General features: G+C 49.7%; 1 protein-coding gene across 8 annotated transcripts in view; it reads left to right on the top strand.

Moving 5' to 3' along the window:
• The first annotated feature begins 12,895 nt into the window (after positions 1–12,895).
• Positions 12,896–13,973, top strand: part of HPGD (15-hydroxyprostaglandin dehydrogenase) — a 287,193-nt gene continuing 286,115 nt past the window's right edge. For all 8 annotated transcript variants that reach the window (XR_004539278.1, XR_004539281.1, XM_033942717.1 and 5 more), the window contains exons 1-2: positions 12,896–13,074; positions 13,284–13,407. Coding sequence is in view for 6 of the 8 variants with exons in the window: in XM_033942717.1 (XP_033798608.1) it covers positions 12,982–13,074; positions 13,284–13,407 (217 nt within the window). In the remaining 2 variants the exon portion in view is untranslated. The remainder of the gene's footprint in view (positions 13,075–13,283; positions 13,408–13,973) is intronic.

Below are 13,973 nucleotides of genomic sequence, written 5' to 3' on the forward strand. Positions count from 1 at the left end.
TCCACAAAACCCTTAAAATGGTCTCCAGCCTCTCTAATCTCCTTTCTATACAGAATATTTCCTATCCCTCTGGTATAACCTTTCCTTTCAATCCTCCTCCCCCTGGAACATCATTTCTTTTTTATCTCTCTCCTTCCCAGAACAGCCCCCCTCCCTTGTCAATTCCCTCTCCTCCTTGGCAAGGATAGCCAATCAACCCCCTATCCCATGGTCATGATAACTCCCTCTCCCTGAGCCTACATAAGATCTCTGGTGATCCAGTAGGCACGTTGGGGCCAGGAGCGAACCTACTCCTTCTGCCCCTAGCAGCTGCCTCATCAAAATGGTTGCCATGACCTCTAGTAGCAGCCTTGTGGTAGGACTGAGCCAGATCTTAGATATCAACTGCAGACCAACGTTAGATATCAACTGCAGACCAATGTTGGATTAGCAACAGACTATTGAAGATAAGTGTTGCTATTATATGGATTGAATTTAAAGTTTTTATAAGGTAGCTTTTTGAATGGATTGGGAGTTGTGCCATTTGAAAAATGAGGGTTTTTTTTTAGTAGAAGTAGTCCTTCATGAATAAAACTAAGTTTCATTGGGGATAAAAATTAAATCTGCCTATTGGGAATAATAATAATAATAAAAATAAATAAAGTTAATAAGTGGGTTTGAAATATTAAGGGAAGGGAAGGAGGAGTTGGCATAGATGATTATAACAGGACAGCAGAATGTGGACCTGAGATAGCGTAGGTTATGGGAGGTCCTATGCACTGAAAGCTACCAATGTCTTATGATATGCCTTCCCTCCTAGTTGTTTCACCTAAGTCATTAAGAGTAGTTTTGTATTAAATTTAGGACAAATTAAAATTATTAATGAATTTATCTTAAAAATTCTTTTATTAATTGGTAGGCATGAGATAGCCAATTTTATCTGTGTAAAGAAGTTAGTTTTTTGAATATCCAGGAACCCTATTAGTTCACCAAAATTGATTTATTGGGTTGGATTATACATAGAAGGATCCGCTTTCTGTATTTTTGTTTTTCAAATCAAAGAATATGTTTGGCATATTCTAACATCTATTAATTTATTGATTAGAACTACCCCCAAAGTTATATCTTGGCAACCCACCTAGAGGTTAAAGTGGCCACAGATATTCTTCCCATATAATTAATGACCCTCAGCCTGGCCTGAATTTAGTGAATACTCCTGGAAAACATTCGGATGCACACATGACTGAAAGGACAGGATGTTCAACAAGGTGTGATAAGAAGAGGGAGTAGCAGTACAAGAAAGTCCTTTCTTTCTTATTTTAATTCCATGACTGCACCTGCTGGACAGTGTTCAGGCACCCTATGTTCTGGAGCCTGAGAATCGTATCCAACAAAAATCAGAATTGAGACTGGATGCTAGGAAGATGTGAAAGTAAAATTGCTAGATGGGTGGGAAACATAACAGTTTTTAAAATGTTTATTTATTTACAATCTGTTTGAAGGAATTCACTCAAGGCAGTCTACAGCAAGACTAAGTTAAACATATGCAATAGACCAGTGTTTTTCAACCTTTTTACACCTATGGACCGGCAGAAATAAAAAAATTATTCTGTGGACCGGCATCGGTCCGTGGACCGGCGGTTGAAGAACACTGGGCTAAGTCATGGGCCAGCCCCCGCCCATCTCTACATAATATCCACCCCAGACCCCGCCCCCATAATAGTACTAATTGCACCTTGCACATCCCTTGCCTCAAGGGAAGCCTCATCTGGAAGCCTTCCCTCTGACGTTGCAACGTCAGAGAGAAGGCTTCCGGTTCAGGCGCAGGATGCCTGTAGGAGCTACTGCCCGTGGCTTTGTGCACTGAATCAGTTAGGAAGAGGGAGCTGGCTCGAAGATAACGCAGCATCGATCGCACCATGGACCGGCGGTTGAAGAATACTGTTTTGGGCCTGATCCACGTGCTGGCCTTGTGGACCGGCAGGAAATTTCTGTGGACCGGCACTGGTCCATGGACCGGTGGTTGAAGAACACTGCAATAGACAATTACAATAGCACAGAATGTAAGCAAAGATGGAACATATAGAAGATGACAGAGTAACCAAGTAAGAAAGTATGTATGTGTGTTAGATGCCATTGACTCGGGCCTCGATGCACTAAATGCTCCAATTGTGTACCGATGGTCGCTAAACCAGTTTGACTAGTTTAGCAACTGATTGAATTTGCCGACCCAATGTTCAAAACAGCTTACCGCATGGTTTTCCATGCATTCATACATTCTCTGACTCTGGCATGCAAATGACCTCATTACTATTAAAATTAGGTCATTAATATTAAAAAGGGTCATCCGACTAATGGCCTAACATTGCAAAGTCATAAGCAGACCGCTAATACCAACCCCCCCCAAAAAAAAGACAGATTTTACCGACAAGTCTGCCATGTTTGTTTGTTTGTTTCTATGGGTACAGATGTTGTATGTGTGTAACACACATAAAATACCTACCTAAAAAAAGATGAGCTCCCCTGGATAATGACCCCCATGACAACCTCTGGAACAAAAAATAGAGGCAGGAGGGATGCTCACTCCCTCTTGCTGCTGGATGCCTCCCTGGCCCCCCTGAACCAACCCCCACCTCCCCAAACCACCCTGTACCTCTACGTGAAGAAGACAGTAGGAGGGATGTGCAATCCCTCCTACTTGCAGGCCCATCACTCCAAATTGGTGGTCCTTCCCCTTCTCGGTGCATCCTGGGATGCACAGGGAGGGGCCTAAGGGCCCTGACTGGCTCAGATGCCTAAGGCCCCTCACAGCTGAAGTGTCAGCAGCGGGTTCACAGAAGACAAATGCAAATAGGGATGGAGGTGTGGTAGACCCTGATCGATTTTCAAAAGATTGTGTTCACAAGGAGCTAGCTAAACTAAAGGTAGACAAAGTGATGGGGCTAGATGGTGTACATCCAAGAGTACTGATGGAACTTAGGGAAGTTCTGGCGACTCCTCTGGATGACTTTTTCAATACTTCTCTAGAGCTGGAAGTGGTACTGGAGGACTGGAAAAGGATGGATGTGGTCCATCTTCACAAAGTTGATGTAAGCCTGACTTCTGTGGTAAGTAAATTCATGGAAACACATTTAAAATGGACAATAGTGATGTTTCTGGAATTCAGTGGATTACAGGACCCTTGGCAACATGGATTCACTAGAGGCAGGAATTGTCAGACAAATCTGATTAATTTCTTTGACTGGGTGACCAGAGAATTGGATAGAGGGAGTGTGCTAGATATGGTGTATTTAGAATTTAACATCTACTAAATAAACTGAGTGCCCTTGGGATGGGCCCCAATGTGACAGACTGGGTCAGGAACTGATTGAGTGGAAAGTGATAGAGTGTAGTAGTCAATGGAGATCACTCTAAGGACAGGGATGTTACCAGTGGTGTGCCTCAAGATTTGGTTCTTGGGCCTGTTCTTTTTAACATTTTTGTAAGTGATATTGCTGAAGGGCTGACAGGTGAGATGTGCCTCTTTGCGGATGATACAAAAATCTGCAATACTGTAGTTACCCCTGATGGTGTAAATAACAGGAAGAAGAACCTAGCAAAGCTTGAAGAATGGTCTGAAATTTGGCAACTAAGATTTAATGATAAAAAATGCAAGGTCATTCATTTGAGCTGCAAAAATCTGAGGCAACAGTATAGTTTAGGGTAGTGTCTCACAAACTTTGTGAAGCCGCAGCACACTAAACATTGTGGCCGTGGTTCAAGGGCATCCAGAAGTGTGCAGACATTGACACGATGACATCTGCGCATGTGCGAAGGCCCTCCAGTAACAGACTGGACTTTTCCTCCAGGAAATTGTCCAAACGTTTCTTAAAACCAGCTATGCTATCAGCTCTTACCACAACCTCTGGCAATGCATTCCAGAGCTTAACTATTCTCTGAGTGAAAAAAAAAATTCCTCCTATTGGTTTTAAAAGTATATCCCTGTAACTTCATCGAGTGTCCCCCAGTCTTTGTAATTTTTGACAGTGAAAAATCGAACCACTTGTACCCGTTCTACTCCACTCAGGATTTTGTACACTTCAATCATATCTCCCCTCAGCTGTCTCTTTTCCAAGTTGAAGAGCCCTAACCATTTTAGTCTTTCCTTACAGTTGCAAAAGGACCCCTATGCATTTTTGCCATAGATATGAAATGAGACAAATCATTCAGTTCATATGCTCCTTGACTGTAAATCTTCTGAGGATAGAGAAATTCCTATTGTACTTGAATACTAACTGTGAAGGCTTGAGACTGTACGTTAATAAACTTAAGGGGGATGTTTCTTTTTTATTTCTTTCATCCTGTTCTATTCCTTACCTCTCTATTTCTGTCACATTATTCTATTGAATAATTTGAGGCTGGGATTTGAACATTTTCATTGCAATGCTGATGAATCTAGTAATGGAATGTAAATATCTATGCATTGTTTTATTGTCATGTTGTGTTGTTTCTTCTATTTCAGATGTTTGAATTATGACATGCCTAAAATGGATGAGTGGAATATAAATATTTTTAAATAAATAATACATTTACTTCTCTTTCTCTCTCAAGGTATGCACAAATTAAGCTATATTGAGAGCCTCAGGCTCTTGCATATACAGCAGGTGAGTCATAGTCATTCTCTGTGGCATCAACTCTAATTGCTTAATTAAATGGTGCTGAATTTAAAAGTACTATCATTTACATCATCATATGATGACCTGAGTTTAAAGCTAAGGTGAGTAATGCCTGCCTCTGCTTCAAAACCTTAACTGGCTTATCCCCGATTTATCTGTCTCACCACTTCGTGTTCCCTGGAACCACCCGCATGCGCAATGCCAACCTGTTTACCTACCCTTCCCCAAAGGGATGCACCTACAAATGATTCTTCAATAGAACTCTCTCATACCAAGCTGGCAGATGGACAAACTGCCTGACCACCCTCATCTCATCTGCCCCATCTTACTCATCCTTCAGGAAATCTCTCAAATCTTTCCTCTATGACAAATTTCTGGAACCTCCCCCATCACCAAATAATCAAATACTTCCATCCTATAACTGATACTGGTAGTCTTCTTGACATTCACCACCCTGCATTGGTTTATGTACACTGCTTTGTTCATTATAATGCCTCTCGCACTGCCTCTCCACTATATAGGAGAGCCCGAGAGTCTTGTCTCGATGGGCGGCTGTAACGCAGGGATGAGGGCCCGCGCGGCCTCCCATCAAGACGAGCGCTCTGCGCGAGGGGAGGGGGAGGAGTAGGTGAGCAGGAGGCAGCATAGGATAGGCGGGTTTGAAGTTCCCGCTGCGGGGCTGCCTCCTGATAGGAGAGGGAGCGCTGGGCATAGCTGATAAAGCCGGTACCTCGGAGGACCCGGTCTCTTCCTGAGTCCTCCGAGGCGGCTTTTCCTGCTCTTCCTGATTCCTCCGAGGCGGCGCGAGCATGGCGGGTGCGGATGGCATAGCGGAGATCTCCCTACTCGCCGGCGACTCACTCAGTGAAGATGAACAGGTGGGAGTCGGCGGCGGTGGGGAGAGGGGGAGACCGACGCGCCGTTCTAAAACGGCTGCTCTTTCGGCCCTCGTGGTCACGGGGGCGGGCCTGGGCGAGGTGGAAGGCAGGGCTGCGCGACCCGGTGCGGGGCCTACAGTGCCCATTCATGAGCGGGGGAGGGGGAGGACAGCCGCCAGGAGACCGCGTGGCCGCGGTTCAGGGAGATCGGCGGGGAGGCCTTCCAGTCTGCCAGTTTTGGCTGGCAGACTGTATAGGCATCACAGCCCTTCTGCGTCTGTCCTGGGGCCTTCTGTAGACGGAGAGAGGGAGGTGACTAGTGTTGTGGGAGGCAGACTGTATGGGCAGCACAGCCCTTCTGCGTCTGCCCCGGGGCCTTCTGTTGTAGGTGAGAGGGAGGTGGCCAGTGTTATGGGAGGCAATGGGACTGTTGGGGTGGGCGCTACTAGTGACCGGCTCAGGGGTCCACTCGGTGCAGGGCCTTCTTGGGGTTTGAATCCTTGGGGGTCTGTGTGGGGGATACCCCCTTGGATGTCGGGCGGCCCCTCAGCAGGCTCGTCTTTGCCATGGGGTTCGGTGCCGGGAGTGGGTTGGCACCCTGGGCAGGGCCTGGGGTGGGCTGATGGATTCCGGAGTCATGAGGGTCTCGGGGTCCGCGAGAGTGGGGGAGTGTCGGTTGCTGCTCCTCTGTCTGGTTTTTCTTTACAGGTCTCGATTGCTGGCGTGGATGTTCCTTCTTCGCAGAGACTGGAACGTGCGAGAGCGGTGCCTGGTGAGTCTCCTGGAGTGATGGCACAGCATGAATCTGGTGTGGCTGTTGCTGGTGATGCTCGGGAGCCATCGGCTGAGCGTGCGGTTGCTACGGACGGCGCCGTGGATCCTCTGGCTGGAGTGCGGGACCCACTGCTTCAGGGTAATACGGCACCTGTGGCTGCTGCTGGGGGTAAGAGGGTTAAATCAAAACGTAAGAGGCGGGGTAGGCGCGGGCGTATATCCTCGTCATCCTCCTCCTCTTCGTCATCGTCTTCTACTTCTAGATCTTCTACGTCCTCCCATGCATGCCCGGTGGGGGGGGGAGACGGGTGGCGGAGAGGCGGGGCCGTCCGGGTCTCAGGCGAGAGGTGCTCCGGCGTTAGTGGCATTGTCAGAGCTCTGGGAAAGGGTTCCAAAAAGGTTGCGTCACAGGATTAGGAAGCGCGCTTGCGTAGATATCTTCCGCTTGATGGAAGGCAGGTCTCGCCGTAGGAGTAAAAAGAAAGATAAGAAGGAGGGTGGGTTGTCCAAAGCGGGGCCGGTGTCGCGGAACATTGTTAATTGGATTACATCCTTCTTGCGCTTGGCAAGTGTTTGGGGTAGGGCGCGGCCGCAGGATTACGGGATTTTATTATCTTACGCAGACTCGGTGTTGGATGCCTACCAACGTTTCGGAGGCTGGTCGTGGCTCAATTACGACGAGGCCTTCCGTGTCAAAATGGAGGAGAACGGGTTCATGTCCTGGGGCACGCAGGATGTTAACTTGTGGTTAACCCACATGGCATGCCGGTCCAGTTCCGCGGTTCAGGGTCCCATCAGGTCCCCCGCGGGAGGGGGTAATGGACGGTCCTTTCGGCCCACAGTTGGGGGGTTTGCAGGGGGGGGCACAGGCGATTCAACCAAGCTACTTGCGCCTTCACGGATTGTAGATTCCGGCATGCCTGTTCAATCTGTGGTCAAGCGCATTCCGCCCTCAAATGCCCCAAAAAGGGGGGGGGGAGCTTCGTCAGGACCAAGTAAAGCGTAGGGTGCTGGGCACATTGCCCACGCCAGTGCGGGTGGCGGCTCTTTGCCCTTGGTTACAGCGCTATGGGGATCGCGCGGCTGCTGATCAGCTTGAAAGGGGGTTTTCGGAGGGTTTCCCTATTCCTTTTCAGGGCGACTTGAGGGAATGTCGGGTGCAAAATGCGTCTTCTGTGCGGCACTTAAGGGAGGTGGTGCAGGCTAAATTGGATGGGGAAATCGCATTGGGAAGGATTGCAGGGCCATTTCGGGTTCGCCCCTTTCCTTCTATGATAGTCTCACCCTTAGCAGTGATTCCCAAGAAGGAGCCTGGGAAGTTTCGACTAATTCACAACTTGTCTCGCCCAGTCGGCGCATCGGTTAATGAGGGCATCCCGGCGGATCTGTGCTAGGTGCGGTACGCTTCTTTTGATACTGCAGTGTGACTGGTGTTGCGCGCCGGTAGGGGGGCGTTGCTGGCGAAGGTCGACATAGAGGCGGCTTTTCGCCTCTTGCCGGTCCATCCTGATTCGTACCCTTTGTTGGGCTTCCGCTTTGAGGGGTATTACTATTTCGATCGTTGCTTGCCTATGGGTTGCTCCATTTTGTGCGCCTACTTTGAGCGTTTTAGTTCGTTTCTCCACTGGGTTACGGTTTCACGGTCCCGCCTGGACTCGGTGGTACATTATTTAGATGATTTTCTTTTCGTGGGTTCTCCGGCCACCGATGATTGTGCTCATTTGAAGCATGTTTTTGAGCATATGGCAGCGGAGTTCGGGGTTCCCTTGGCGGTGGACAAATCAGAGGGGCCGGTGCATGTCCTTACCTTCCTGGGCATTGAAATTGATACGGAGGCTATGGTTACTCGGCTTCCTGAGGGTAAAATTGGTCAGCTGCTAGCTTTGATTCAACTAGTTCTCCAATCGCGGTCGGTGACCCTGAAGCATGTGCAGTCTCTGTTGGGGTCCCTCAATTTTGCTTGCCGGGTGCTTCCCATGGGTAGAGCATTTCTGCGACGATTGGCAGTTGCTACTTCGGGTGTTCGTGACAAAAGGCATTTTATCAGGCTGTCTGCTGGAGTGCGTGCTGATTTGGGTATGTGGGATACATTTTTGCGTGGGTTCAATGGCACTCTTCGTATACAGGCTCTAGAGGTGGCTAATTTTGATTTCGAGCTGTTTTCCGATGCTGCTGGAGGTCTTGGATTTGGACTGTATTGTCAGGGCGAGTGGTGTGTGGCGCGTTGGCCGGAAAATTGGAGAGCTCAGGGTGTTACGCGTAACATTACGCTGTTAGAACTGTTTCCTTTGGTGGTTGCGTGCGAACTTTGGCCTGCACGGTTACGAGACAGGCGGATAGTTTTTTGGTGTGACAATCAGGGTGTAGTAGAGGTGGTGAACAAGCAGAGTGCGCGTTGTTTAGAGGTCAATGTGTTGGTTCGGGAATTAGTGTTGCGGTGCCTGCAATTAAATCTTTTTATTCGCGCGCGTCATGTCCCAGGGTCACGGAATTCAATAGCTGATGCAGTCTCGCTTTCGTTTTTCACAGTTTCGGCTCCTTGCTCCGGAAGCACGTCTGGAAGGTACACCGATGCCCGAAGGTTTATGGGACCTGGTCAAGACGAAGTCTGGGAGATGCTCCGCATGTCTGTAGCTGCGTCGACGTGGACTCATTACTGTGCCGGCTTTCGCCTGGTGGCCGCTTTTTTGGAGTCGAGAGGATGGGTCTCGGGTTCAGTGTCAGAGGCGTTGTTGGTAGAATATGTGTTGCACGCCTTCCGATCCAGTGATTCCCGGGGTTCGGTTTCAGGGCGCCTCGCGGGCTTTGCCTTTTTCTGCAGAGCCTTTGGTTGGGCTTGCCCTATGTCAGGGTTCTTAGTGCGTCTCATGCTGGCCGCCATGGGGCGCTTAGTACCGCGTCCTCCGGATAGCCGTTTGCCAATCACACACGACTTGCTGGTCCGTCTCCTGGCAGCACTGCCTGCGATAACTCGCTCCCCCTTTGAAGGGCGGCTTTTTCAGGCAGCTTTCTCTGTGGCGTTTTTCGGAGCGCTACGGGTGGGAGAGTTGCTGGGGACTCAGACTGTCGGGGGCATGGTGCAAGGGTTGCAGCATAGGCATGTTTGTTTTTGTGGTCCCTCATTGCGGGTCTTTCTTGCGCGCTCCAAAACGGATCAAACGGGTAGAGGCCATTCTCTGGTCCTACATCCTATCCCTGGCAGTTCGTCCTGTCCTGTTACTTTGATGCGTAACTTCCTTCAGGTACGGGTTCAGGGGGGAGCTCCCTTATTCCTACATGAGGATGGCTCCTCGCTCACGCGCTACCAGTTTTTGGCAGTTCTCCGGTTGGCTCTTGGTAGCTGCGGCGAACTGCCTACTCGTTATGGGACTCACTCCTTCCGTATTGGGGCTGCGACCAGTGCCCATAGGGCGTTGGTCTTCTGGGGCTTACAGGGGCTATATAAGGCCTGGGGGACTCGGGAGGCCGGATAGGGTCTAGGTTCCTTTGGGCTGGGGGGGAGTGATTTGGGGTTAGTGCATGGGCATGGGCACTTTGGAGTTAGTGCAGAGGCATGGGCACCGATTTCACTAACAGCTACCTGTGATTGTCGGGACTGGGGTTCAATGTGTTAAATTTTGCAGCTTCTGTATCCCGGGCCTGTTCTGTGTGGATCGTGGGCCACTCCTTTATACATCGGGCGGGGGAGCGGGCACTTATCCGCCCAGGTGGCCGGCATTTGGGATTGGAGAACCTGGGAGTCCGTGTTTCCTGGTGGGGGCAGCGGGGGATGCGCTGGCATCAGCTTCTTCCCCTGATGGCTCGCCAGCGTTCTAATCCCCGTAGGCCGGATCTCCTGTTGGTTCATCTAGGCGGCAACGATGTGGACACCATGACGGTCAAACAGCTCATTGACCGTATTAAGGATGACCTTCGCTGTGTGCTGGACTGGTTTCCCCATTTGCGGCTGGTATGGTCGGATATCATTCCACGCCTGCGCAGATTAGAGTCGCGCAGATGGACTTGAGGGTTAATTAAAATTAATAGACAGGTGGCTAAATAGGTAGTTGGTATGGGGGGGGTTGCAGATCCAACATTCTTGGGTGGATGTAACTTGTAAGGGTTTGTATGCACGGGATCGGGTTCATTTGTCGGCGGTGGGGTGTGACTTGCTGCTGGATGATTTTGCCACCTGTTGCGAGTCTCACCTTGTTGCCGCGGATGTGTAGTCGCAGCTCCTGTTTTGGGTGGAGGCCTGTTTTGCAGGCCTTGTGGCAGTTATCCCGAGCTACGGTATGGTACAGCTCATCAGGAGATGAGCGGGGGGGGCCGGCAGGGAGCCGTGCCCGGGTTCTGGTACTATGGTTAAAGGGGCATGTTGGGACATGCCACCCCCCAGACCCTTGCTGGCATGGCAGGATCGGGGGCCGAATATTATTGGTATTGGCTAAGGTGTAGCTCGGGAAACTGTTTTGGTTATGTAAGTGTTAAATTAATGGTTTATTAATAAACAGAGCTGCGGCTGTTTATCCATATACATGAGTGGTGTGGTTATTGGAAGGGGAGTTTAAGTGTGGGTGGGGCAGGGGAGAGAGAGCGGGCCAATACATATCCCGCTGTTAAGGAGAGCCCGAGAGTCTCGTCTCGATGGGCGGCTGTAACACGGGGATGAGGGCCCGCGCGGCCTCCCATCGAGACGAGCGCTCCGCGCGAGGGGAGGGGGAGGAGTAGGTGAGCAGGAGGCAGCATAGGACAGGCGGGTTTGAAGTTCCCGCTGCGGGGCTGCCTCCTGATAGGAGAGGGAGCGCTGGGCGTAGCTGATAAAGCCGGGACCTCGGAGGACCCGGTCTCTTCCTGGGTCCTCCGAGGCGGCTTTTCCTGCCCACCCTCCCGCCCTCTTTTGTCTGGGTTGGTGGGTGGCAGAGTAACGCGGGGATGAGGGCCCGCGCGGCCTCCCATTGAGACGAGCGCTCCGCGCGAGGGGAGGGGGAGGAGTAGGTGAGCAGGAGGCAGCATAGGACAGGCGGGTTTGAAGTTCCCGCTGCAGGGCTGCCTCCTGATAGGAGAGGGAGCGCTGGGCGTAGCTGATAAAGCCGGGACCTCGGAGGACCCGGTCTCTTCCTGGGTCCTCCGAGGCGGCTTTTCCTGCCCACCCTCCCGCCCTCTTTTGTCTGGGTTGGTGGGTGGCAGAGTTTCGGTAGGCGGTTATCCCGAGCTACGGTATGGTACAGCTCATCAGGAGATGAGCGGGGGGGGGGGGGGGCGGCAGGGAGCCGTGCCCGGGTTCTGGTACTATGGTTAAAGGGGCATGTTGGGACATGCCACCCCCCAGACCCTTGCTGGCATGGCAGGATCGGGGGCCGAATATTATTGGTATTGGCTAAGGTGTAGCTCGGGAAACTGTTTTGGTTATGTAAGTGTTAAATTAATGGTTTATTAATAAACAGAGCTGCGGCTGTTTATCCATATACACGAGTGGTGTGGTTATTGGAAGGGGAGTTTAAGTGTGGGTGGGGCAGGGGAGAGAGAGGGGGCCAATACATATCCCGCTGTTAATATATCTCTGCTGTATATGTAAAGTCTCCTGCATGGTAAACCTACACTGTTCTTTGCTGTATAAACACCTTTACTGAATATGTACAGTTCGCATTGTATCTTCGCTGTAAATGTACAGTCTCTTACACTGTAAACAGCTTTGAACTGTTTGTGGTACTGCGGTATATAAAATAAAGTTAATGCATTCAAGTTTATTAAATTTTTACTATACCGACTATCAGCAAATATCTAGCCGGTTTACAAGTACACATGTGGACTCCTTTTTGAAAGAACAGGACACACTGTACACAACTTATTATCCAAGGTGCTGGTTGTTAAACTGAGGGCAAAGGATATTTATCCTAGTCATCCGAGTTGCACGGACTTTGGAATCTCCACCTCAGTTTGGATGGTCCACAATCGCTATAGAGGGAAAGAAAATCACAAGACCGATTTCCCAAGCGTTTTCCTTGACTAACACCAGGAGTCCCCAGGCTTGTCTTAAAGTTAGAATTTTTAAGGTAACTACAGTATAAGGAGCCTGAGGGAGGAAAAAAGACGCCAGTTCCAAACTTTTGTTTTAAATTTTGCTTACAATGCTGCTTTTAGAAAAATCGAGGCTCAAGCAAAAAAGTTGCAGGGTGCCAAGAAGTTCTTATCAAAAACGAGTTCTCATGCAATTGATTCATTTCGGAGCAGAGGGCGTGAAAACACGGGCTCGCTGTTGGAACAGTGCTCTTCGTTGTGTTCTCATCTATCGTGTCACAATGTCCCTGTATACAGAACAGAGAACAGCAGTTTCCTTGATCAAACTCAAATACACACTGAGGTTTGGACAGGTGAAACCCTCCTTCCCCCCCCCTAAAAAAAAAAAAAAGAGCAGGAGGGTTGGGGCAGCGTGCTAAGGGCAGGTGGCACCTGGCTGGCACCTCAAAACTCTCGAGCTACAAGGAACATCCTCCCAAGCCCCACACATGCTCGCAATCCCTGCCTATTGTATTATGAGGGGAGGGGAGGGGGGGGGGAGCACACACACATTAAACGTGAAACCTACACCCACAAGGCAAAAAGTAAATAAATAGAGAATGAGGGAGGAACTGTGATCATCACAGCGAGCCGGGGAGAGCAGAGAACGTTCCGGAGCAGTACAGAGTACAGTCAGCTTGCGACACTACAGCAGAATGGAAGTGGAGGGCAAAGTAGCTCTAGTGACAGGGGCCGCGCAGGGTATCGGCAAAGCCATAATCAGGGAGCTGCTGGAGAACGGAGCTTCGGTGAGTGCCGGACAGACTAGGTGTTTGCAGCACTTTCATGTCTTCTGCTTGGAGAGCTCACAAAACTTTTGCAGTCGCTTTAAAGCCGACAGCAGGGGAAATAATGTGGCAACTGTACTTCCCTTTCTACTTTGCGTCTCCCTGTCTCTATGATGGGTTGTTTGTGCTTTTATTCCCCCCAATCTTTACCTTTTCTCCTCCCCTGACAGGTGAGTCTAATTGATATAGCTGTGGAGAAAGGTGAAGAGTATAAAACCTTACTGGATGAAGAGTTTGGAGAAGGAAAGGCTATCTTTATTGTGTGTGATGTTACAAATCAGGATCAGCTAACAGGTAAGAAGAACACAGAGACACCCCCCCCCCAGAAAATCCAATTAGAAGCCTGCCTTAATTGGACTCTTTATTCCAATTGTTGCTTTGGAGGGCAGCCTGCATTGCTTGTGATTTTCCAGTACTTATGCATATGCTTTTTGTGTTAAATATTTTTATTGGTTTTACAGAAAAAACAATAAAAATATACATAATAGTATTAAGTGTGACATTTTACATAAAGATATCCAGCTGCAAAGACATAAAACTCGGTATTCCAATAAAGATCAATTACAGAGTCATATACATGTCAAACAAGCACATAGACAGGGCATATATGTTCAACCTACATGAAGGAGATGTTTCGGCCCGCCCCCTCCCCACAGCCAGCCGGGAGAAGAGACTTACTTTTTCTTCAAGCAGCTGCAGGGAAAGCAGCCATCACTCCCCTGCTCACTGGCCCCGAGTTTTGGCCCGCCTCTTCCCCACAGCCGGCCGGGAGAAGAGACTTACTTTTACTTTTTCTTCAAACAGCTGCAGGGAAAGCAGCCATCGCTCCCCTGCTCGCCGGCCCCGAGTTTTGGCCCGCC

The sequence above is a fragment of the Geotrypetes seraphini genome, chromosome 1, assembly GCF_902459505.1.
Source record: "Geotrypetes seraphini chromosome 1, aGeoSer1.1, whole genome shotgun sequence".
In the NCBI taxonomy this organism is placed as follows: domain Eukaryota; kingdom Metazoa; phylum Chordata; class Amphibia; order Gymnophiona; family Dermophiidae; genus Geotrypetes; species Geotrypetes seraphini.